The sequence below is a fragment of the Macaca nemestrina genome, chromosome 15, assembly GCF_043159975.1.
Source record: "Macaca nemestrina isolate mMacNem1 chromosome 15, mMacNem.hap1, whole genome shotgun sequence".
Taxonomy (NCBI): Eukaryota; Metazoa; Chordata; class Mammalia; order Primates; family Cercopithecidae; genus Macaca; species Macaca nemestrina.
In genome coordinates this window covers 114,441,186-114,467,226 of record NC_092139.1, presented here as the reverse complement: position 1 = coordinate 114,467,226, position 26,041 = coordinate 114,441,186, and the positions used below count along the sequence as shown (strand labels likewise).

The 26,041-nt window shown below is 50.3% G+C and overlaps 1 protein-coding gene and 1 long non-coding RNA gene across 3 annotated transcripts in view; one reads left to right on the top strand and one right to left on the bottom strand.

Moving 5' to 3' along the window:
* LOC105489794 (ceramide kinase) overlaps nucleotides 1-26,041 on the top strand; it is a 55,068-nt gene that overhangs the window by 12,779 nt on the left and 16,248 nt on the right. For both annotated transcript variants that reach the window (XM_011754878.2, XM_011754879.2), the window contains exons 2-7: nucleotides 3,246-3,359; nucleotides 4,067-4,189; nucleotides 12,163-12,288; nucleotides 14,616-14,679; nucleotides 18,332-18,477; nucleotides 24,643-24,717. In XM_011754878.2, coding sequence (XP_011753180.1) covers nucleotides 3,246-3,359; nucleotides 4,067-4,189; nucleotides 12,163-12,288; nucleotides 14,616-14,679; nucleotides 18,332-18,477; nucleotides 24,643-24,717 — 648 coding nt within the window. The remainder of the gene's footprint in view (nucleotides 1-3,245; nucleotides 3,360-4,066; nucleotides 4,190-12,162; nucleotides 12,289-14,615; nucleotides 14,680-18,331; nucleotides 18,478-24,642; nucleotides 24,718-26,041) is intronic.
* Nucleotides 1,037-25,370, bottom strand: LOC139358756 (uncharacterized). The gene is made up of 3 exons (XR_011614220.1): nucleotides 24,985-25,370; nucleotides 14,841-14,970; nucleotides 1,037-1,145 (listed from the first exon to the last, which is right to left on the bottom strand). It is a non-coding gene; the product is annotated as an uncharacterized lncRNA (long non-coding RNA).

The window sequence follows — 26,041 nt, the reverse complement described above, 5'->3', positions numbered from 1 at the left end:
CAGTGTGGCAGAAGGTACCTGGACTCACCCCACGGTGTCCTTGGTTCAGTCTCCTGTCCTGTCTTTAACACTTGTAGTTATTCAGTCATACTCAAGTGGGATCATCATCCCTTCGCCCAGAGTGGCCACCCTCTCACAGCCGCTCGTCCTCTCCCTCCCAGCGGCCATCCTCTCACAGCCGCTCGCCCTCTCCCTCCCAGCGGCCACCCTCTCACAGCCGCTCGCCCTCTCCCTCCCAGCGGCCTCTGCCTCTCCCCGGCTCCTGCCCCTACGTCGCCTTCCTCCACCCACGGGGAATCCTCTGAACCCTGACCCTGAGTTGACACTGTCCCCGCCCCCTCCCCGCCCCCAGGCCTGCGTCACTCCTTCCAGCAGGACCTGTGTGGACCACCTGGCCTCATGCTGGCACCCCTGGCACGGCATGGCCTGCAGCCTGGTCAGCATGGCGAGTCCCTTCCTGGGCTCTTGGAGTCTGTGGGACTGAATGTGCAAGGCTGAAAGTTAGTAACCTGTGGACTCAGGTGACTGTCCTGGAGTCACTCGTAACTTACCGTGCTATCTGTTGTGCAGTTTCCTAAACCAGTCCATCAGATGTTGGGGAACTGACCTGACTGCTGACTCTCAGACCATGGCTTGTTCTCACTGCCTGTCGCCGCTTCTTATCAGACAGCCGTGGTTGTGGTTATCCACAGGCACTAGCAGGTCCCGAAGCCTGCGCTCAGCAGTCCAGGAAGATCGCAGTGTGCATTGTCATATCCGTAGGTGGTGGATTCCTGACTCACTGTCTGTGTCATTGAACCCTGCCCCGAGCGTGGCCCGTGCTGGGTCCCGGAGCTGCAGAGGCCTGGCATTAGCTCTGTCTCATAGGACGAGGATGCCATGGTGTCAGGTGCACTCACAGGGTTTCAGTGCCATGGTCACGTCCCTGCAGGACCAGGAGGGCAAGGCCAGTACCTCAAGAAATGGGGTGGTTAAGGAGGCGAGCCGTGCCAGACGAGAAGAGCCGCATCCGAAGGCTGGTGGCAGAGACAGGGAAGCTGATCCACGTGCGGGTGTATGAGATGCCCTGAGATCCCGCGTGGCTGTCCTGTATGGATGCCAACCCGCAGAGCGGAGAGGGGCCTGGAGCATCAGGGTTCAGGGTTCTAAGGGAGAGGAGAATAAGAAATGGGTGGAAATTGTGTTCTAGAGTCACAGCCTCGAGGACAAGATGGGAAGCCAGGGCCTGGTGTGGTAGTTCATGCCTGTAATCCCAGCACTTTGGGAGGTTGAGGTAGGTGGATCATCTGAGGTCAGGAGTTCGAGACCAGCCTGGCTAACATGGCGAAACCCCGTTTCTACTAAAAATACAAAAATTAGCAGGGCGTGGTGGTGGGCACCTATAATCCCAGCTACTTGGGAGGCTGAGGAGGGAGAATCACTTGAACTAGGAGGTGGAGGTTGCAGTGAGCCGAGATTGTGCCACTGCATTCCAGCCTGGGCAGCAAGAGCAAAACTCCATCTCAAAAAAAAAAAAAAAAAAAAAGGTGGGAGGCCAGGAGGGAGGCCCAGGTGGGGCACTGGAGGGTCAGGTCCCTAAGAGTCTCTCTGGACCCCACATTCTATACCCAGGAGCAGGATGCACACGGACACCTCCTGGGACCTTGAAACCTCCATTCTCCAGCCAGACTTCTTCCTCTGTAACCCTCTCCCCAGCAAGTCTGCTCCCCTGGGGCTGGCTTCACTTCAGAGGGAATCAGGAGGCCCCACTACTGACTTTTCAAGGGTTTCTGCCGTGGTCAAAGGCCCAGTTCAGACACTACCCTCTCAGGTTCCTAGAAGTTAATTTCCATGGGCAACAACTTTAAAAATGATGCAAAATTACTACAAATGTTACAGCCTTTTTTTTTTTTTTTTTTTGCATTTAGCTACAGCAAAAACATAGTATTTTAGCTATATTGCAGGTTTTATAGCCAACCTAGGAAGCTAACCACAAATTATAACGTTCTTCTGTATAAAAATATATCATACATGCCTAACAGTAATTCCAGAATAAGCTTTTGGAAGCCAGCTTGCTCAAACTTGGCTTTGCTGTCTTCAATCCCATGCTCTCCTGGGCAAGTTCTTTCAGGCCTTGGACTTCAGTTACCCGTCACCTCCCATGGCTCTGCTGCCAGCCCAGAACTTTCTTTGATGTGCAGGCCTGTAATTGCAGCTGCCCACCAGATGAACATGCCCCGGGTGGCTCGGGTGGAATTGGCCCTTCCTGGTTGCCAGGGTGGAGCATGTCCGGTGCTGTCATCCCCTGGGTCCCTGGAAGTCCCTCTGCACTCCAGTCCCGCCACACTTGGGCTCTGCCTCACTTGCACGCTCCGTGGTTCCAGCCGTCCCGGGTCCTGTCACGTGTCTCCCTCCCACTTGGATTTCCGAACCAGACACTGTCCTGCAGACAGAGGCCGTGTCTTGAGCATATTTCCCCAAATTTAACATGGTAGCTGGCCCAGAATGGTCAGCATTTGCTGCTTGAATGGCTGAGCAAATGGTGTGAAAAATCGCAGCCTCCATCTGGTGACTCGGCTGAATAAAACATCCCGCCGTCTGGTAACACTGAGCTGCCCGCAGTTATTTAGCTCTGAGTTTAAAGGTGACCTATAACCATCCTTTTTATTTTTTGATTAAAAATTTTTTTTTTTTTTTTTTTTTTTTTTTGAGACAGAGTCTCTCTCTGTCACCCAGGCTGGAGTGCAGTGGCCAGATCTCAGCTCACTGCAAGCTCTGCCTCCCGGGTTTACGCCATTCTCCTGCCTCAGCCTCCCGAGTAGCTGGGACTACAGGCGCCCGCCACCTCGCCCGGCTAGTGTTTCGTATTTTTTGGTAGAGACGGGGTTTCACCGTGTTAACCAGGATGGTCTCGATCTCCTGACCTCATGATCCACCTGCCTCGGCCTCCCAAAGTGCTGGGATTACAGGCTTGAGCCACCGTGCCCAGCCAAAAATTTTTTTTTAATATTTGGAGATGGGGCCTTGCACTGTTGCCAGGACTGGAGTGCAGTGGCACCATCACAGCTCACTGAACTCCTGAGCTCAAGTGATCCTCCCTCCTCAGCCTCTCAAAGTGCTGGGATTACAGGTGCACACCACCACACCCAGCCTGAATATCTAATGAGAATATTAAAGCAGAATATTCTCAGCTTCTTGGAGTTGGACTGATTTTACCTGTGTTGATTCTGATGAATTTATTGACAGAAGGACGTGGTGTTTTACAGATGCCTGCTCTGTGCCTGTATCTGAGATCATCGCCGTTGAGGAAACAGATGTTCACGGGAAACATCACAGCAGTGGAAAATGGCAGAAAATGGAAAAGCCTTATGCTTTTACAGGTGAGAGAGCCTAAATGTCTTCTCCCACAGTCTTCATTAATTCTATGTAGATTACATGAGAGGGAACTTTTTTGTTACTAGTTTAACAAGCTCAATGCGTTGGTTTATCTTTATGAAATCTTCCTAATTTTTTTTTCCCAAATGCTACCTTTAGTTAATGTTTTAGTTAATGGTCATTTTTTCCCTTTTATTTATTTATTTATTTATTTATTTTTTGAGACGGAGTTTCGCTCTTGTTGCCCAGGCTGAAGTGCAATGGCCCGGTCTCGGCTCACTGCAATCTCCACTTCCTGGGTTCAAGCGATTCTCCTCCCTCAGCCTCCTGAGTAGCTGGAATTACAGGCGCCTACGACCAGACCCGGCTAATTTTTTGTATTTTAAGTAGAGACGGGTGTTTCACCGTGTTGGCCAGGCTGGTCTCGAACTCCTAACCTCAGGTGATCTGCCCGCCTCAGCCTCCCGAAGTGCTGGATTACAGACGTGAGTCATCACATCGGCCCTTTTCCTTTATGTGACCTAAAACGTTTGAAAGATAGGATGTTTTTTCTAATATACCTTGAAAGTTACTAACTCATTAGAAGGTAAGAGAACCCCTGGGGAAGTTCAGTTAGGAACCTATAATTAGCTGCATTTGGTGCATATTCCCTTGAGGTGTTGTCAGTGACGCTGCAAACCTTGCACTAATGAGCGTGTTTGCTTCTGTGCAGTTCACTGTGTAAAGAGAGCACGACGGCACCGCTGGAAGTGGGCGCAGGTGACTTTCTGGTGCCCAGAGGAGCAGCTGTGTCACTTGTGGCTGCAGACCCTGCGGGAGATGCTGGAGAAGCTGAGTACGTATGTGTTTGGACTGAGAGACAGGATGGCCGTGGTGGCACGCTCACTCCTGATTGGGTGATCTTCCGGACGTGTCTCCCCCTTTCATGCAGCTGGCCATACTGCAGGTGGACATGATGAGTCAGGCTGACTTAATTCCTCATTAGCTGACCAGCCCAGTGAGTGCAAAGGGCATGGGCTCCACAGCCTGGAACCTGGCATGGAGTCCAGCCCCCTGCTCACTAGCCAGGAGGCCTGAGTGCGGGTCACTTACCCTTCTGAGCCTCAGTTTCTCTTTCTGGAAGTGGGGATGGTAATAGCTTTTACATTCGAGGTGAATGTGAGAATTAAACTGGACCCATGGAGTAATACAACTCATATCTGTCTGGGATGTGTCCATATCTTTTTTTTCTCTTTTCTTTTCTTTTTCAAGATGGAGTCTTACTCTGTTGCTCAGACTGGAGCACAGTGGCGTGACCTCAGCTCGCTCCAACCTCCACCTCCTGGGTTCAAGTGATTCTGCTGCCTCAGCCTCCCGCATAGCTGGGACTACAGGCATGCACCACCACGCCTGGCTAATTTTTGTATTTTTAGTAAAGACGGGGTTTCGCCAAGTTGGCCAGGCTGGTCTCGAACTCCTGACCTGGAGTGATCTGCCCACCTTGGCCTCCCAGAGTGCTGGGCTTACAGGCATGAGCCACCGTGCCCAGCCAAGGATGTGTCCACATCTGAAATGTAGTAGGAGCCCGGAGCCTGGTGGGTTAGTTATTGTATGCTGAGTAACAAGACTTTGTCACCCTTAAAAAGTAGTAGGATGAGTGGAGACATAATCTGTACACCAAACCCCCATGACATGCACTTTACCTATATAATAAACCTGCACATGTACTCGTGAACTTAAAAGTTTAAAAAAAGAAACATATGGTTCACACACACACACACGCAAAGTGGTTGGTGTTCATTCATTTTGTATTCATAACAGTATTTCATGTTGTTTGCTTATAACCCTAATACACAATTTTTTTTGAGACAGGGTCTCACTCTGTTGCCCAGGCTGGAGTGCAGTGGTGTGATCTTAGCTCACTGCAACCTCCACCTTCCAGGCTCAAGTGATCCTCCCACCTCAGCTTCCTGAGTAGCTGGGACTACAGGTGTGTGCCACCCCGCCTGGCTAATTTTTTTGTATTTTTTTGTAGAGACAGGGTTTTGCCGTATTGCCCTGTCTGATCGCATACTCCTGGGCTCAAGCGATCTTCCCACCTCAGCCTCCCAAAGTGCTGGGATTACAGGTGTGAGCCACTGAGCCCAGCCGATACAGTCTTGACAACTCAGTATAGGCTTCACCCGTAGAATAGAAATGGCACGTGTTTAGGTTAGTTTTATGTATCTTTGAATGAATTTGGCATCTACATCAAGAAAGTGAATTTCAGTTTATTAAAAGGAGGTGTTCCCATATATCCACTTCAGAGCAGCATCCTTGCTTGAAAGAACTCTCCTCTTGATTACAACTGGGGTGGGAGGACCTGTGTTTCCACACTTCCCTGTTTAATCCTGGGGGACTTGGCCTCCACCACCTGCTGTCGTGACAAGCTCATCCTCACCATCCTCACATCTCAAACCACCACAAGCCCTGTTCCTGTGCGTGTCGTTCCGCACTAGGCTGTTCAGAAAAGCGCGTCCGTTTCTCCCACCTTCCCTTCCTCTGTTTGTCTCTCGACTCCCTGCTTTCTGTCCATCCTGTTTTCTTTTTCTCTTTCCCTTTCCTCCCATCAAACCTGTTTTCATGAGACTTTAGGTGATTGGATTCCAGACCTGATCCTATAGGTGCAGACTCCAAGAGAAAGTTCTCTGAACCCTGCCTTCCACTGGAGAATGTGTGTTCATTTTCATCTTTATAATTGTGCATTTGGTATAGTCTACTTGTATGTAAAAATTGTATATGATTCTATTGTTTCAGCTGTTCTGCAATTTTAACTTCTAACCCTGTTATCTGTTTCAGTGGGTTTTTTTCTTTGTTTTGTTTTTTGAGACGGTCTCACGCTGTCTTCCAGGCTGGAGTGCAGTGGTGCAATCTCGGCTCACTGCAAACTCCTCCCAGGTTCAAGCGATTCTCCTGCCTGAACCTCCTAAGTAGCTGAGATTATAGGCGCCCACTACCACACCTGGCTAATTTTTATATTTGTTGTAGAGATGGAGTTTCGCCACATTGGCCAGGCTGGTTTCCAACCTCTGACCTCAAGTGATCCGCCTACTTCGGCCTCCCAAAGTGCTGGGATTTCAGGCTGTTTTAGTGTTTGATTATCATGTCGCAGACACAGAGGATCTCACTCTGAGTGTGCACTGGGTGAATTTTCTTGCTGAGCACACTTGTGTAACCAGCACCAAGATAAAGAAGCAGAATATTGCCAGCTCCAGGGTCCCCCACTGTGCCCCTGTGGTCATGACTCCCCAAAGGGGAACCACTGCCGTGACTTCTAAACAACTAAGTTCATTGTTGTACTTGATAGAAATCAGATCATACAGTATGAAACCCTTTTGTGCCTGGCTCTTGGCTCAACGTGACACTTGTGAAGTTTTCCACGCTGTTTTCCACCATGGTGGCGTGTGTTAATACTCTTGCATAAGTTTTCCACGCTGTTGCGTGGGGCTGCCGTTTGTTCATTCTCTAGGCTGTATGGTATTCCGTGATGTGAATGTTACGGCCATGTATTCACCCATGGTGCTGTGGCTGGTCATCTGGACAGCTTCCTGATGCGGGCTGTCATGAACAGTAGCATTGTGAACATTCTAGAGCATGTCTTTTGCGCCCGTCTGCATTTCTCCTGGGTGCATAGCTGGGAATGGAGTTGCTGGGTTGCATGAGTTTGTTTCATGTGTTGACTTCAGAAGACGCTGCCAGCCTGCATTCCTCCCTCAGGGTGCGGGAGTTCTGGTTGCCCCACATCTTAGCCACACCTTTACATCTTAGCCGTGGTGGGGAGTGTTAGTAGTCTTGCATTGTGATTGTAGTTTGCACTCCCTAATGGTTAATTAGAAACACATTCATTTGTTCATGGGCCATTCGGATATCCCTTTTTGTGAGGTTCTGTTCAAGTCTTTTGTGCATTTTTCCGTTTGGTGGTATTTTCTTTCTTTCTTTCTTTCTTTCTTTTTTAGACAGAGTCTCGCTTTGTTGCCCAGGCTGGAGTGCAGTTGCGCGATCCTGGCTCACTGCAACCTCTGCCTCCTGGGTTCAAGCGATCCTCAGTTTCCTAAGTAGCTGGGACTACAGGCCACGGGCGTGCACCACCACACCTGGCTAGTTTTTTGTATTTTTTAGTAGAAACGGGGTTTGCCATGTTGGCCAGGCTGGTCTTGAACTCCTGGCCTCAAGTGATCCACTTGCCTCGGCCTCCCAAAGTGCTGGGATTATAGGCGTGAACCACTATGCCTGGCTGGTTGTATCTTTTTCTTAATGATGTGTAGAAACTGTTTACATTATGTGGATCTGAATCTTTTATTGAATTTATGAATTACATAAATTTATGTAATTCATAAGAATTACCCATTCTATAACTTGCCTTTCAATCTCGTATTTTTCTTTTTTTTTTTTTTTTTTTAAGAGATAGAGTCTTGGCCGGGTATGGTGGCTCACAGCTGTAATCCTGGCACTTTGGGAGGCCGCGGCGGGTGGATCACCTGAGATCAAGAGTTCAGGACCAGCCTGGCCAACATGATGAAACCCCATTTCTACTAAAAATACAAAACTTAGCCAGGCATGGTGGCACACGCCTGTCATCCCAGCCACTCCAGAGGCTGAAGCAGGAGAATCACTTGAACCCTGGGGGCAGAGGTTGCAGTGAGCTGAGATCACGCCACTTCACTCCAGCCTGGGCGAAAGAGCAAACCTCTGTCTCAAAAGAAAAAAAAAAAAAAGGGAGATGAGGTCTTGTTCTGTCACCCAGGCCAGAGTGCAGTGGCATGATCACGGTTCACTGCAGCTTTGAACTCCTGAACTCAAGCAGTGCTTCTGCCTTAGCCTCCCAAGTAGCTGAGACTACAGGCACATGTCACCATGCCTGGCTAATTTTTTGAAAATGTTTTCATAGATCTGGGGTCTTGCTGTGTTGCCCAGACTGGGTCTCAAACTCCTAGGCTCAAGGAATCTTCCCACCTCAGCCTCCCAAAGCATTGACATTACCAGGGTGAACTACTATGCTCGGCCTATTTTTATGATTTTAAAAACTTTCTGGTAAGCTTGTGTCCTATTGAAGACATCTTTGTCTACTCCAAAGTCATGAAGACGTGGTATTCTCCAAGCTCTATTGTTTTCCGCTTCACATTTAGATCTACATAACCCATTTGGAATTCATCTTTCTGTACAGTGAGAGGTGAGCAGTCAAGGTTCATTTTCCTCTTTCTTTTTATGTATTCATTTTTTCAAGACAGGGTCTCACTCCGTCACCCAGGCTGGAGTGCAGCCGTGCGATCATAGCTCACTCTGGCCTTGAAATACTGGGCTCAAGCGATCCTCCTGCCTCAGGCTCCCAAGTAGCTGGGACTACAGGCACGAACCACTGTGCCCAACCTAGTATTTTCATTAAATACATACATCTGCTTGACCCTGTAGCATTTACGGGAAAGTCTCCTTTTCCCTACTGCACTGTTGTGTTTTTTTTATTGTTTGTGTATAGAAATGTGATTGAATTGTGTATTTCACCTTGCATTCAATGACCTTGCAAAGTTCACTTATGGGTGCTAATAGTTTGATGATTATTTTAGATTTTTGTCAAACACGATCACGTCAGCTGTGCATAATAACAGTTCTGTTTCTTCCATTTTAATTCTTCTCTCTTTTATTTCTTTTCCTTATGTTTTTGCCCTGGCTTGGACCAACACAGGGTTGCTAGCCGCATCCTTGTCTCAGTTCTGATCTCAGGAGAAAGCTTTTAGTGTTTCACCACTAAGAATGATGTTTCTTAGGTTTTTAATAGATTTTAAAAATCAGATTAAGACAGAATTTCCTTTTAATCTGACTTTTCTGAGAGTTTTTTTTTTTTAAGTGGAGAATGGGTATTTAATTTAATAAATGTCTTTTCTGCATCAATTGAGATGATTGTATGACTTTTTTTCAGTTAATTTGTTGAGTTAGATTAATTTCTCATTATCGCATTCCTGGAGTAAACAAACCTCTCTTGGTTGTGATGTAGTACTCTGTTTATGTATCACTGGATTTGACTTGTGGATATTGTGTTTAGGATTTTTGCACGTAGGTTCAGGGGAGGGATGTCTGAATGTGAGCCCCCTTCTGATAACGACCTTGTCTGGTTTTGTTCCCAAGGTCACAGTGGCATCATACAAAGAGTTCATACATGTTTGTTCTTTTCTGTTCTCTGGAAGAGTTCCTATAATCTTGAGTTTATTTTTTCCTTAAATGTTTGGAAGAATTCAGTTGTGAAACCATCTGGGCGTGGAGTTTTCTTCATGGGAAGTTGTTGTTAATAGCTTCGGTGTCTTTTTTTTTTTTTTTTTGAGACGGAGTCTCGCTCTGTAGCCCGGGCTGGAGTGCAGTGGCCGGATCTCAGCTCACTGCAAGCTCCGCCTCCCAGGTTTACGCCATTCTCCTGCCTCAGCCTCCCGAGTAGCTGGGACTACAGGCGCTCGCCACCTTGCCCGGCTAGTTTTTTGTATTTTTTAGTAGAGACGGGGTTTCACGGTGTTCGCCAGGATGGTCTCGATCTCCTGACCTCGTGATCCGCCTGTCTCGGCCTCCCAAAGTGCTGGGATTACAGGCTTGAGCCATCGCGCCCGGCCGCTTCGGTGTCTTTATTAGCTGTCAGACTATTCCGATTTTCTATTTCTTCTGGTATTTCTGACAAATTTTGCTTTTTGAGAAGTTTAACCATTTCATCCAAATTTGTGAGTTTATTGACGTGAACTTAGTAGTAAATTCTTCATTTTCTTTGTAATATTGGTAGAATCTGGAGTGATGTCTCACTCTATAGCCCAGGCTGGAATGCAGTGGCACAACCATAGCTCACTGCAGCCTCGACCTCCCAGGGTCAAGTGATTCTCCCACCTCAGCCTCCAGAGTAGCTGGAACTACAAGTGCACACCACCACACCCAGCTAATTTATTTATTTATTTATTTTTATTATTATTATTATTATTTGACATGGAGTCTCACTTACTCTGTCACCCAGACTGGAGTGCAATGGCGTGATCTTGGCTCACTGCAACCTCCACTTCTTGGGTTCAAGTGATTCTCCTGCTTTAGTCTCCTGAGCAGCTGGGATTATAGGCGCTTGCCACCATTTCCGGCTAATTTTTGTATTATTAGTAGAGACAGGGTTTTACCATGTTGCCCAGGCGGGTCTCAAACTCCTGACCTCAAGTGATCCGCCTACCTCGCCCTTCCAAAGTGCTGGGATTACAGGCGTAAGCCACTGAGCATGGCCTAATTTTTTTGATTGTTTGTCGAGACAGGATCTCACTGTATTGCCCTGGCTGGTCTTGAACTCCTGTGCTCATATGATCTTCCTGCCTTGGCCTCCCAAAATGTTGGGATTACAGGCGTCAGCCACTGTGCCTGGCCAGAATCCTAAGTGTCAATCAATGACTTCTGAAACACACAAAGCTTTGTAACTCAAACCCATCCAGGCTTCTGTCACCCCAGAAGTCTTCTCATGATGTTTCCCAGTCAGGTAGGGAGCCCAGGCTGGTGTTGTCTTGTAGCTGTGGTTGTGGTTGTTTTGCCCACTCTCGAACTTCACGTGCGTGGGACTGTGTGACGTGTGCTCCAGGGTGGAAGGCTTCAGTCTCTCTGCGTACTGTTTTCACATTGAGTCATGTTGGTCGCGCCCCAGTAGTTTGCTTATTTCATGACTGAAAGATGTTCCATGGATGTGTGGACTGTATCTCGTTGATCTCTTCTTCAGGTGATGGGCGTTTGGGCTGTTCCCACTGCTTCGCTGTTGTGTAGAGTGCTGTGATGAACATTTGTGTCTGGGTTTTTTTGTTTTGTTTTATTTTGTTTTTTTCGAGACAGAGTCTCGCTCTGTCACCCAGGCTGGAGTGCAGTGGCATGATCTCGGCTCACTGCCAGCTCCGCCTCCCAGGTTCATGCCATTCTCCTGCCTTAGCCTCCCAGGTAGCTGGGACTACAGGTGCCCGCCACCACGCCCGGCTAATTTTTTGGATTTCTTTTTAGTAGAGACGGGGTTTCACCATGTTAACCAGGATGGTCTCGATCTCCTGACCTCGTGATCCGCCCGCCTCGGCCTCCCAAAGTGCTGGGATTACAGGCGTGAGCCACCGCATCTGGCCCTGTATCTGGGTTTTTGTATGGACTTAAGTTTTCAGTTTTCTTGGGCAGATACTGTCTTGTTGCTTGTATTGATTTGTTAGTTAAGCGTGTTATTTTAAGTAGCAGAGTTACATGAACCCACCAAAACAGAAATGTGGAAGTTGTTATAAGAAAATGGGGGTGACTGAGGAAACCCAAGCATGGGAGTTTGGTGGGGTCCCTGGAGAGACGGAAGTGAGGTTATTGGCTTCTGTCTTTCCATCTCCACGAGCATCTCCCTGTGTGGCTTCTTCTTTCCATGCCCGCCTGTCCACTTCTCCTAAGACTCTTCCCGACGTCTCCTTCCTTCTTCCTGCTGTCCGCACGCTCGCCTCCTTCACCTGCAGAAGAATGAGGCTGCCGCCCCAGCATGTACACCCGACAGCACCCTTCAGAGCAGAGAGAGTCTGTCTCAGTCGGAATTCTGAGTTCGTGGGACTTTCATGGTGTCTGACATAGCCTTTGCTCAGTTGGACAACCTGTTAATTTTCTTGTTTCACAGATCAGGAAACTCTTTGTCATTGTTCTTTAACATTTAAAAATACTTTCCTTCAGATAATACTAAGCAGAATCCTAAAAGTCCCACGGTTTGATTTTGTCCAGTAGCAGAGCTCTTCCTTTTGATTTTGTTATTTTCATTGCTATTTACATGTTGTTGTCTTGCAGCGTCCAGACCAAAGCATTTACTGGTATTTATCAACCCGTTTGGAGGAAAAGGACAAGGCAAGCGGATATATGAAAGGAAAGCGGCACCGCTGTTCACCTTAGCCTCCATCACCACTGACATCATCGGTAAGGTGCAAATTCTGTGTGAACTATGTAGAAGTAAGTTTGAAACATGATGGCCGGGCGCGGTGGCTCAAGCCTGTAATCCCAGCACTTTGGGAGGCCGAGACGGGCGGATCACGAGGTCGGGAGATCGAGACCATCCTGGCTAACCCAGTGAAACCCCGTCTCTACTAAAAAACAAAATACAAAAAACTAGCCGGGCGAGATGGCGGGCGCCTGTAGTCCCAGCTACTCGGGAGGCTGAGGCAGGAGAATGGCGGGAACCCGGGAGGCGGAGCTTGCAGTGAGCCGAGATCGCGCCACTGCCCTCCAGCCTGGGCGACAGAGCGAGACTCCGTCTCAAAAAAAAAAAAAAAAAAGAAAAATGATTCAAGTATAGTCACTAGAAAAGTTTGTTTTTTCTAGACGGTGTCTCACTGTATTGCCCAGGCTGGAGTGCAGTGGAGCAGTCGTGGCTCACTGTAACCTCAGCCTCCCTGGCTCAGACAATCCTCCTGCTTCAGCCTCCCACACCATGTGCCATCATGCCTGGCTAATTTTTGTATTTTTTGTACAGGCGGGGTTTTGCCATATTGCTCAGGCTGATCTCGAACCCCTGGGCTCAAGCGGTCTTACCCACCTCAGCCTCCCAAAGTGCTGGGATTATAGGCATGAGCCACTGTGCCCAGCCCAAGATTTTTATCCTGTAAGATTATTTTAAACAAAATAGAACTTTTTTTTTTTTTACATACCAGAATGGGAAGAATGCAAAATAAATAACTTAGTATTTTCCAGCCAAGTCTCAGCATAGAAGGCATCAAGAAAAACACTGAGAAGATAAAAGGGCAACAATTATAGTCAGAAAATTATCAAAAGAGGAGACACAAAGGATTAATAAGTCTTAGAAATAATCTCACCAATAAATGACATTCAGAATGCATAATACAGTACCACAGTGCAAGTGCTGGATGTGGAAAGGCGGGGAGAGACCGTGTTTTGTGAAATGATGTTAAAAAGTCACTTGGTAATGTGGGTTGAGAGCCTGAAAAATGAGGGCATTTTTGCCCAGTATTTTATGTTTTCTAAATCTCTCCTAGGACACAGTCAAGTTCACAGAGATGGATGCACGCAACAGCCCGTTGCACTCTTTGTATTATAGCAAATCATTGGAAACAACTTACTCATTTTTATTTTTGTTTTTAGACGGAGTCTCACTCTGTTGCCCAGGCTGGACAGGCTGGAGTGCAGTGCCATGATCTCGGCTCACTGCAACCTCCACCTCCCAAGTTGAAGCAATTCTCGTGCCTCAGCTTCCCGAATAGCTGGGATTACAGGCATGTGCCACCACACCCGGCTAATTTTTTGCATTTTTAGTAGTGATGGGGTTTCACCATGTTAGCCAGGATGGTCTCAATCTCCTGACCTCGTGATCCACCCGCCTCGGTCTCCCCAAGTGCTGGGATGACAGGCATGAGCCACTGCGCCTGGCAATGTAGCGTTTCTAAAGGGTCTTTACAAGGGATTTTTTTTTCTTTTTTTTTTTGAGATGGAGTCTCGCTGTGTCGCCCAGGCTGGAAAGCAGTGGCGTGGTCTCGGCTCACTGCAAGCTCTGCCTCCCAGGTTCGTGCCGTTATCCTGCCTCAGCCTCTCGAGTAGCTGGGACTACAGGCGGCCACCACCACACCCAGCTAATTTTTTTGGTATTTTTAGTAGAGACGGGGTTTCACCGTGTTAGCCAGGATGGTCTCCATCACCTGACCTCCTGATCCGCCCGTCTCGACCTCGTGATCCGCCCGTCTCGGCCTCGCAAACTGCTGGGATGACAGGTGTGAGTCACCGTGCCCAGCCTACAAGGGATTTTTAATGATAACAAGGTGATTGGGATATACCAGGAAAACAAGGGTACAAAACTGTGTGTACAGTAGAATTTCAATAGAAGTTTACATCGGGTATAGAGACTACACTAACATCTTACTACATTTTGGTATAGAGTACAATTTTGAAAGTTGTAAAATAAGGAACTTGTATAGTAAGGAAACTTGTATAATAAGGAAAAATTATAAAACAGATGTAGTCTCTTTCAAAGAAATTATTATTTGCCAGCAATTAAATGCCAGGAATGCTGCATCTCATCCGGCAGACTGTGGCCCACGAGAGGGCCATGTTCACGTTCCCTGAGGTCAGCTTGATCCCGTCCCATAAGAGCCATGTAGGATTGAAGAAAGCATTTTATCTAGGAAACCCACCTGAAGGTGTTACAGGAACTCATTTTAAAAGAATGGATGATTTGCCTTTTACAAGAGGACTCCCAGATGTGAATATAAACTGCATGACGTAATTTTTCCCCACAGTTACTGAACATGCTAATCAAGCCAAGGAGACTCTGTATGAGATTAACATAGATAAATACGACGGGTGAGTAAGCCGTCTTTCATCGGGATTGAGTCCATTGTTAATGAAAAAGGTTCCACCCACCTCTCTTAGTTTTGAGAGCTCCCTTTCCTAAATCTGCACCCCCCCTCCCCGCCCCCATCCCTCCGCCCACAACCAATTGTAAAAGTAAACATGCTCCTTACAGAAAGGCCAGAAAAAAAAGGCAGAAAAGTGCAGAGTCACACGCTCCTCCCTGGCTGGGCTGGGCAAGAATGGTTGTTTGCTGGTTCTGTTTCCGTTCAGTCTTTCACGAGACGTGCTTATGCGGCGGTGCTGCGTAGACAGAGAAGCCAATCAACCAAGCACGTTATCAAGAAAGTTTAGATGCTGTCGTTTTTACAGCTTGGGATTCTTCTTTTCCCCAAAATTCCCAAACAGTTCCCAGAGGTACTATTTTTAATGCCCATATCATGGCCCATTATGTGGGCATGCCATATTTATTTAGCCTCTCACTTGTAAATGTTTAGGCTCTTTCCAATTTTTGCTCTTAGAATAGGATAGCATTCTTGTACATAAATCTCTCTGCATACATCTACATTTTTAAAGGTAAATTCCTAGAAATGAAATTAGTCATAGGAGATTAACATTTTAAAATCTCTGCTGTGTACTGCCATATTGCTTTCGAAAGAGATTCTATTAACTTCATTCTTTTTTTTTTTTTTTTTTCTTCTTTGAGGCGGCGTTTTTCTCTTGTTGCCCAGGCTGGAGTGCAGTGGCATGACCTCGGCTCACTGCAGCTTCCGCCTCCCAAGTTCAAAAGATTCTCCTGCCTCAACCTCCGGAGTAGCGGGGATTACAGGCGCCCACCACCATGCCCAGCTAATTTTTGTGTTTTTAGTAGAGACAGGATTTCGCCCTATTGGCCAGGCTGGTCTCAAACTCCTGACCTCAGGTGATCCACCCCACCTGCCTTGGCCTCCCAAAGTGCTGGGATTATAGGCACGAGCCACCGCGCCCGGCCAGTTTACATTCTGTCTTATAGTACATTATTTACTGTCTTTGTCAACATGTTTGGTATTATCAGTATAAAATTTCTCTGCTAATTTGACATGTGCAAGTCTCTAATCTTTTAAGGAATATGTTTATTGGCTAGCTGGCTTCTTGGAATTGATTTTTATGTCTTTGGCCCATTTTCTTTTGTTGGCCATAATTTTAGTCATTTGTTCTTTTATCCAACAAATAATAGGCATTTCATAATTACATTCATATTTCTGCAAATATTTTGGCTAGTTTTGAAACTGTCTTTTAATTTTGCTTATGGCATTAATTCTTGCCAGTAGAAGTTTTCAAATTCATGTACTCAAGTCTGTCCAGTTCTTTTGATGCTGTTCTTTACGCTTAAAATTGCACTCTTCCTCTTGAGTCGAGCTCTTCCCCTGCGGTTAATGGCCTTGTCATTGGTTGGCTTCTTGTTTTCTTCTCTCTGTTCCATCTGGAATCTGTGAGCAATGTGTTATCAATTGCAGCAAGTATTTATTGAAATCATTATTCATTCCACAAACATTATCGGGTGTCCGCCAGGTCCCAGCACTCTGCTGGTGCTAAGGTTAGAAAGGGAAATGAAAGGAGCCCCTGCCCCCAGGTGCTGACAGGGATACCCCTTTGCCCCCCTCCTAATACGGGAGTGTTCTGTTCATGAGCTCCAGGAAGCAGGCGGCTCCGCCACGCACGTCTCCCCAACTCCACTCGACAGCAGCTCCTCCACGCACCTCCCCCACCCGCTGGGGGCTCCACCTCCTCCACCCCCCCCCATGGGGGCTCCTCCACGCACTTCCCCTGGACCAACTCCACCCGACATCAGCTCTTCCAAGCACGTCCCCCCACCCACTCCACCCGACGGCAGCTACTCCACGCACCTCCCGCCAACTCCACCCGACAGCAGCTCCTCCACGCACCTCCCGCCAACTCCACCCGACGGCAGCTCCTCCATGCACCTCCCCCACCCGCTCTACCCAACGACGGTGGCTCCTCCACGCACTTCCCCTGGACAAACTGCACCCGACATCAGCTCCTCCAAGCACGTCCCCCCACCCACTCCACCCAACGGCAGCTCCTCCACACACCCCCCACCCACTCCACCCGACGGCAGCTCCTCCACACACCTCCCGCCAACTCCACCCGACATCAGCTACTCCACGCACCTCCCCCCACCCACTCCACCCGACGGCAGCTCCTCCACACACCTCCCCCCACAAACTCCACCCGACAGCAGCTCCTCCACGCACTTCCCCCCCACCCACTCCACCCGACGGCAGCTTGGCAGGAAGACAGTCTTTACTTTTCGGCAGGGATGGGGCTGGTACCTTATTGCACCCACCCTAGCCAAGGGATCAGCCAGTCATGCCGTGGGCCTCGCCTCCTGAGAGCACACCTCCTCCCCAAACCCAGGGACATGCCCTGCAGGAGGCCGGGAGGCCTAGCCGGTGAGGGCTGCTCTTCCTGCAACTGAGCTGCCTGTCTGAGTGATCCGTGAACGCACAGGGGCTACACTGCACGTTCAAGGATGCCCTGTCCTCCAAACCACAGCCCCACTGGGAAGGCGGCCCCAGCGCAAGGTTAGGCTACGGGGAAGGGCGAAGAGCCTTCCCACAGGAGCCGGGCCCGAAGCAGGTGGCCTGCGTGGTGGGTGGTGGGCAGAGATCCCAGCCCTAGAGACTGGGCACGCCCGCACAGCCAGACCCACTGGGGAATGGGCAGGCGCCTTGATGCTGTCATGTTTGAGGGAGGACTCTCAGGCTGCACCCCCAGTCGTCTCAACGCCATTCCTCTACGGGCAGCGCTTCCACATGCAGCCCTCTCTTCCCGGGTGATGGGAGCTCTTGGGTTGCTGTAGGCTGCGGAGATGTCCAGGAAACCTGAGCTCTGTTCTCTGCCTTCCCTCTGGGCTGCAGTGACATGTCTGTCTCCATGCCTGCACCTCTCATTCTGCTGCCTCAGTGTTAGTTCCCTGTGGGTCACCCCCAGCATAGGACATCATGCCCTAAGACCAACCCATCTTTACTCCCTTCAGCACTGCCCCCTTTCTCCGTCTCCTCTCCTTAGGTTGTCTCATGACCCATTTTGTCCAGCATTTATTCCGTCCCCTCTGCTCTTGCCTTGGGTCCTCAAGACCACCCACATGGCTGGTGATTTGCTGCCTGAGCTAGTCGTGCTCTCGGCTGAGATTTCTGACAGGACACAGCAAGGCTGCACAGCGGGCTCAGCAAAGGAGAAACGTCTCCGCGCAGGTTGCTGTGCCTCTCCCGCAGTGCGGGTCGCCTGGAGTGCACCCTCTCTGCTCCCACAAATGCAGCAGCACAGGCCTGCGGTTCCTGCCCCGCAAACTTGAGTCCTGAGACCCAGAGTGTAGTGGTTTTGATGCAGTGCAGGCGTTCTCTGCCTGGCAACCTGAATTCCAGACTCACAGAAGGAAAGCCAGTATTTGCCATAAATCTTGTTATTTGTACACGTGGTCTAGGCCAACTGGTACGGAGGCATGACCTTATCACTTAGGGACATTTCAGGAGCCACAGTCCCAGACACCTGCCAAGGGCCAGGCGCGCAGGCTGCCCCTCCTGAAGCTGGATGCCTCAGGCCTGCTGTGCTCAGAGGGCCGCACCTGCAGGAGCCCTGACCAGCTGTGTTCCTCCTGCAGCATCGTCTGTGTCGGCGGAGACGGCATGTTCAGCGAGGTGCTGCACGGTCTGATTGGGAGGACACAGAGGAGCGCCGGGGTCGACCAGAACCACCCCCGGGCCGTGCTGGTCCCCAGCAGCCTCCGGATCGGAATCATTCCCGCGGGTACGGAGCCGGCCTGGTGTTCTCTGTTCTCTTCATCCCCGTCCTTAGGAATTGTTCTGCACAAGCAGCCACCTCGGACACTTAACTCAATTATACTTAGTTAGGTTCGTACAGATTTCCTACCATTAGGGCCACTCTTGGGGCGACATCGTTGAGAGTATGACCCCAATGAAGTAGACACTTGTGGAAAATTGCCTGACTCCCCCGAAGGCTGCTTCTCGCAAGGCAGGAGAATCCTGCCGCCAGGGGCGCATCCTGGAGTGGGGAAGCCCCCGGTGCCCAGAGCAGGTAGGTAGGTGGGCAGGGGTGCGTTCTGGAAGAAGTGACTTCTGGACCTGAAGGAACTGGGAGTTTGGGTGGGTGTGGGCAGACGGAGTCAGGCTGGGGAGTTGGGAGGAGACTGAGCAGGAAAGGTGGGGGCGGAACCAAGGGCAGGTCCTGGTTAAGCCTGGGAGCAGCTGGGCTGTGTCCTGAAGTGCTGGTTTGGCTTGGTCCATTCAACATCCTTCTGGGAAGCACATCCTTCTGTGATTGTTCTTTGAAAAATCACACTGTTAAGCTGAGTCAAGGTGAGGGCCTGAGTGTGGTGAGTTGCAGGCTTTACGAATGACCTGCCAGGGGACGAGGTGCCTCTGTCCTCTCTGGCCTTGTGTCTGGCCCCGAGGGTGGCGGCACAGTGCATACTTTCACTCTGGTCACTGCTCTGGGACATGAGCACCACAGTCATTCCCATTTTATGAATGAAAACAGGAGGCACTGGGGGTGAGGTCACAAGGTCACCAGATGGGAGCCAGAGTTGGAGGCTTAGAGCCCACTTTGCTGCAAAGCAAGGGAAAGGCCAGCCCTCACAAGGGACAGAGTCCCCGAGCCACCTTCTCTGTGTGTGCTGGTCTCAACTCTAACCTGCCTCCAACAGGTGACATTGTGGGCCAGTGTTTACTTGAAGGAGTCGTCCTTTAAACTTAAGCCGTTACTCCTTAATGACAGAGCTTGTGAATAACGGTGTGAGGCAAAGTGTGGCCCATAGATGGTGACATTGCGGATGTTTTCAATATCAAGATTCATTTTTAGGGGGATTTGTGTTAGCATAATATCTCATGAATTACTAATAATTGTTAGCAACAAGTTGACGAAGGTCACGGTTTTAAGCATATAGGAAAGGGATGATCGTCTGGTGAGGACCCCTTCCCTTTGGCTATTGGGGAAGGTGGGATGCGGTTATTTGTAGAGAAGAATTTTTCGTAATATCGCCTGATGAGTTTTAGAAGAATGCCGCTCGCCTGAGAAGAGTCCTGTCTGATAAGAACAGCCCGGCTTCTGGCTGGGAGACACGAAGGGGAGAAATCGTTCTTTAGAAATAGCTCAATACATACATAGGAGGCTGAGACAGGAGACTTGCTTGAACCCGAGAGGCGGAGGTTGCCATGAGCCGAGATCATGCCACTGCACTCCAGCCTGGGTGACAGAGCGAGATTCCGTCTCAAAAGAAAGAAATAGCTCAATAGAGAAAAAGCTCTCAGCACCCCCTTCTCATAACAAGTCTCTCAGTTAAACCAAAGCATTGTAGAAATGTCCCGCTGGATCTCGGCGGAGCCTCTGCTGGATTTCTTCGCATCCTTCTCAGGCCTCGTGTGTGCCACCGACCTCTCGGTTCCTGCCAGGCAGTGAGGAGTGGGGAGAGCAGAAGAGCTGGCCAGAGCGGATGGCCCAGGAGGGCCCCTGGGCCCTGGCTGATGTCTGTCTTCCCCAAAGGTGGGGCGCTGGCTTTCAGTGGTGTGTCCTCAGTGGGGCACCCAACCCTGGCACCGAGAGGCTCTCTTAGATGTCTGTTGAAAGACTGAGCACAGCTGTGTCAGGTCGAGCTCTATGTTCACACACATGCTCCAGGCTCCCGAAGGTTAGAGATCACGGCTTGTCTTTTTGTTTGAGACTGGGTCTCACTCTGTCACCTAGTTTGGAGTGTACTGGCGTGATCGAGTGCACTGGAGCCTAGACTGCCCCAGGCTCAAGTGATCCTCTTGCCTCAGCCTCCCAAGTAGCTAGGACCACAGGCGTGCACCACCACACTCGGCTCATTTTTTTTCACATTTTTGTAGAGATGGGGTTTTGCCATGTTGCCCAGGCTGGTCTCAAACTCCTGGACTCAAATGATCCACCAGCCTCTGCCTCCCAAAGTGCTGGGATTACAGGCGTGCACCACCATGCCTGGCCAGTCACCACTTGTCTTGCTGGCTGGCGCCGGTTCAAGTGGCCTTCCAGTTCTTCGTGTTTGTTTGTTTGTTTGTTTGAATCAGTCTCACCCTGTCGTCCAGGCTGGAGTGCAGTGGTGCTATCTCGGCTCACTGCAACCTCTGCCTCCTGGGCTTAAGCGAGTCTCCTGCCTCAGCCTCCTGAGTAGCTGAGACTACAAGTGTGTACCACCATGCCTGGCTAATTTTGTATTTTTAGTAGAGACAGGGTTTTGCTATATTGGCCAGGGTGGTCTCAAACTCCTGACGTCAAGTGATCTGCCTGCCTTGGCCTCCCAAGGTGCTGGGATTACAGGCATGAGCCACCGCACCCAGCCCGTTCTGATTCTTTGAATGACCCAGACAACCAAAGTTGTCGGCCTTGCACTGTGTCTCCCTAAGGCCACGCGTGCCTGAGTGAGATCAAGGCTCCGTCTCCTGCCATCTTCATCCCAGGCCCTCACTCCATCCTTCTTTCCATACTCTCTCTGCATCTTCCACACTCATGAAGGACCCTGACCCCTTCACATGTGTGGCTCTCAGAGGCTCCAGGTCATCATTTCCTTGTGGACATCCCTTGATGTGGAGTCTCTGGGCCCACTTAATTCTCCCATGAAGGCCACCCACGGGGCTGGGAGGGGGAGTTTTCCTGAGCCTGGCGCAGCCTGGAGGTTTGTCTGTGGTTTAACTTTTATCCCATCTGATAGGCTGAGTATGCTGCCTTATTCACTATCTTTATTTACTCTGTTTATTTGTATTTCTTTCATTATGCATGAGGCCACACTGTTTTCACAGATCCTCTTGCTGTTTGCATTGTGTGCTTTTGTAAACTTCCTTTCCCTTGCTTGCTTCCATGCGGAAGCAAGAGGGCATTGTCACTTTTTTTTTTTTTTTTTTTTTTTTTTTTTTTGAGATAGAGTCTTGCTCTTTTACCCAGGCTGAAGTGCAGTGGCATGATCTCAGCTCACTGCAACCTCCGCCTCCCAGGTTCAAGCAATTCTCCTGCCTCAGCCTCCCCAGTAGCTGCGATTACAGGCGCCTGCCATTGTGCCCGGCTAATTTTTATATTTTTAGTAGAGACAGGGTTTCACCATGTTGGCCAGGCTAGTCTTGAACTCCTGACCTCGTGATCTGCCCACCTCGGCCTCCCAAAGTGCTGGGATTACAGGCGTGAGCCACCATGCCCGGCCTGTCACTTTCTAATTGTCCGTAACATTGTTTATATGTTATTTGCCCTTCATTGGTTTTTGTGTCTTACAACTCTTTTCCAAATTAGGTTTTGGTCTTTTAACTTTGTATGTGGTGCACTCTGGATTCCATGAATTCTGTTTTTCTGCATTCTCATCTATGCTGTATGGTTCTTACCTTGTTTGCAAGAAACCTGTCTTTTGTCGCCATTTGCCAGTGGCAGCACTAAGCCCTAAAACCCTCAGCTCTTAAAATTCGAAACGACCTCAGGAGCTGAGACCTGCGGCTGCGGAGTGCTCGTGGGGATGCAGGCTGCACTTCGCCATGGTCAGGGTGGAGGTACCACTGTGTGCCCTGCCCTGTGGTCCGGGTGGGGGTACTGCTGTGTGCCCTGCCCTCCTCTAGACCTTGGCTGTGGCCTCTGCCCCAGGAGAGGATGGCAGGCACCCCACCAAATGTGGGCATAAAAGCCTTTCCCAGGGTGGGTGCACAGTGTAGCAAACGCCACTAGGGGGAGGGCTCGGGGGGAGGGTGTCTTTGTGGCCCCTTTCCATGGGTGCCCAGGAGGCCTTTCTGAGAGGTGACAGGTGAGGGGCCTAGGCCTGGAGTTAGCTGGTGCAGAGGGCAGCAGGTGGGGGGAGCTGGGGGTGTTCGGGACAAGGAAGCCAGTGTGGCTGGGGGTGGGGAGGGAGGGGCCCGGCAGGGAGATGCCGAGTTCCACTCTGCCATGCAGCAGGAGTTCTTGGAGGCGGTGGTTCCGCAGCGGGTGGCGTCTGACTCTGCTCTGATACCGCTCTCTGCATTTGGTCCTAAGAGCACATGGGCCTCGGTGAGAATGCCTTTGGCTTGGACGGCAGGGGGGTCTGAGTCTCCGGGGTGTAGCTGGTGGGGGGCTGTGTGGAGTCTCTGAGCCGCAGCATCGCCTTGCGTGGAGGAGTAAGGGTGAGGGAGGCACCCAAGGGTGACCCTGTAACGGTCGCCATGGCAACCCGAGGACTAGCCTGGAGGCACAAGAGTTGTGAGTGAGACCTGACAGCCACAGACCCTATGGGGGAGGCCGCCTGGACGTGCACAGCCAGTGGTGGCAGTAGGTACCTGAACTCACTCATGCTCCAGGGTTCCAGCCCCTAGAAGGTGCAGAGGTCACTGCTTGTCTTGCTGGCTGGGGGCAGGAGGGGCAGGTGGGGGTTGGGGTCCTGGGATCCCAGGTGTTGAGCTGCTCCCTGGACAGATGTCACTGGAGCATCTGAAGGGCGTGGCTCCAGCTGCTTTGCGACCTGATCTAGCATGTTCTGTCTTCCAAGTCTCTTCCACATACGTATTCATATAGCTGCATTAGCACATCTGCAGGAAGAAGAAACCGCCATTCATTCGGTCCTGTTAGCCTGTGACTGCATCTGCTGCTCGTAACTTCAGCCAGCATTGCCTGCTAATGACCTGAGGCACAGAGAGGCTCAAGGAGATGACGCTCTGTGCTGGGAGCAACCTCCCTGGAGCCTGGTCCTTCCCGTGTGCATGGGAGCGTTTGGTTGGTCGTTACTCGGGTGGCAGCAGTGCTGGCCGGGTGGATGAGGAACTGCTGTACTCAGCTATGTGGGGAATGCTGAGGGCCAGCATAGCTACTCCCACAGGCGTGGGTGGTCACTGTGGATGCAGAGCATTCTTTTGAGCTTGGTCCTCAGAGGGAAGGCCGTGTGATCAGCTGGGGCAGCTGCAACTTGCCTTTCATCTGAGCCGGTGAAGCCCAGGATAAAAATACGCGTAAACTGCAGCCGGCCCTGTCCACGGCGAATGTCAGACTGAAGCAGGGACCCGAGCTGCCTGTCCTAGTATTAAGATCTCAAGTGATGGCCGTATGTGACCTTCGCCACATCCAGCCGCTTCAAAAGTTTACGAGGGCCAGGTGCGGTGGGTGGCTCACACCTGTAATCCCAGCACTTTGGGAGGCCAAGGCGGGCGGATCACAAGGTCAGGAGTTTGAGACCAGCCATCATGGTGAAACCCCGTCTCTACTAAGAATACAAAAATTATCTGGGTGTGGTGGCGCATGCCTGTAATCCCAGCTCCTCAGGAGGCTGAGGCAGGATAACTGCTTGAACCTGGGAGGCGGAGGTTGCAGTGAGCTGAGATCACACCACTGCACTCCAGCCTGGGCCACAGAGTGAGACTCCATCTCAGGAAAAAAAAAAAAAAAGTTATGGCTATAATCTTAAACGTTCATTTATACTTTTTGTTTGTTTACTTTTTGGCTCCTTTTTTTTTTTTTTTAATTTTTTTGAGACAAAGTCTCACTCTGTTGCCCAGGCTGGAGTGCAGTGGTGTGATCTTGACTCACTGCAGCCTTTGCCTCCCAAGATCAAATGATTCTCCTGCTTCAGCCTCCCGAGGAGCTGGGATTACAGATGCATGCTACCACTCCTGGCTAATTTTTGTATTTTTAGTAGAGTCGGAGTTTCACCATGTTGGCCAGGCTGGTCTCGATCTCCTGACCTCAAGTCATCCACCCACCTCGGCCTCTCAAAGTGCTGGGATTACAGGCGTGAGCCACTGCCCAACCCAATCTCGATATTCTTGAGGAATCAACGCTAGTATTTTCCACATTCATTTTGTAGGTAAATTCTATTTATTCGTTAGTGTTGACTCTAGGGCCATGGAAGGAAAGGAGTGAGGTACCACTCACTGAATTGGGAGGCGATTACAATTCTCAGTTACTCTGATGATATTGAAGACCTTCTTTTTCCCTTTGCAGGGTCAACAGACTGCGTGTGTTACTCCACGGTGGGCACCAGTGACGCAGAAACCTCAGCATTGCACATTGTTGTTGGTAAGCCCCTCCTCTGCACGTGCGCACGGTGGCAGCCGGGCCTCCTGTGCCCCAGGCCTGTCCCCGTCGCGCGTTCCAGCCGCTGCCGTCCTGTCCTGGAACGTGGGTCATGCTGTGTCCCCTGCTCTGCTCGCTGCCCTGTGATCCCACTCAGCACCCAGCTCTGAGGCCATCTTGTCAGGACGGCCATCCTGGGGGCAGGCCCAGTGTGGGCCGAGTTCTTTCCCACAGAATCCACCGCATGTGTGATGCCCTCACTCAGCTCACCTGACTCTTGCTCAGTTCCTCTTCCAGAGGCTGCTGCCCGGAGGCTGGGAAGCCGCCCACATCCTGCGGTGGTGCCCATGGCAGTGGGCGTGGGCAGCTGTGCCTGGGCTGCCGGATGTGGAACGCATGCCTTTGTGAGGCCTGGAGGCTTCAGTCCAGGACGCAGAGCCCTGGTCAGGAAGAGCAAAAGGGGCTTCCCATGGCACTCAGCACGGTGGGCTCCGGCAGGACAGATCTTTAGTGCCATCGCCTGTTCCTCATCCCAGTAGACAGGTCACAGAAATTGTGTATTTTATTTTATTTTATTTATTTTTTTTTTTTTTGAGACGGAGTCTGGCTCTGTCGCCTAGGCTGGAGTGCAGTGGCCGGATCTCAGCTCACTGCAAGCTCCGCCTCCCGGGTTTACGCCATTCTCCTGCTTCAGCCTCCTGAGTAGCTGGGACTACAGGCGCCCGCCACCTCGCCCGGCTAGTTTTTTGTATTTTTTAGTAGAGACGGGGTTTCACCGTGTTAGCCAGGATGGTCTCAATCTCCTGACCTCGTGATCTGCCCGTCTCGGCCTCCCAAAGTGCTGGGATTACAGGCTTGAGCCACTGCGCCCGGCCGAAATTGTGTATTTTAAAATAGCCAGTTAGAATTTTTATTTTTTTTTATTTTTATTTTTTTTGTGAGACAGAGTTTCCTAGTTGTCGCCCAGGCTGGAGTGCAATGGCGGTATCTTGGCTCACTGCAACTTCCGCTTCCCAGGTTCAAGCAATTCTCCTGCGTCAGCCTCTCGAGTAGCTGGGATTACAGGCTCCCACCACCACATTCAGCTCATTTTGTACTTTTGGTAGGGATGGGGTTTCGTCATATTGGTCAGGCTGGTCTCGAACTCCTGACCTCAGGTGATCCACCTGCCTCGGCCTTCCAAAGTGCTGGGATTACAGGCGTGAGCCACAGCGCCCAGTCAGAATTTTTTTTCTTTGAGACAGGGTCTTACTCTGTCACCCAGGCTGGAGTACAGTGGCATGATTTTGACTCACTGCAGCCTCGACCTCCAGAACTCAAGCGTTCC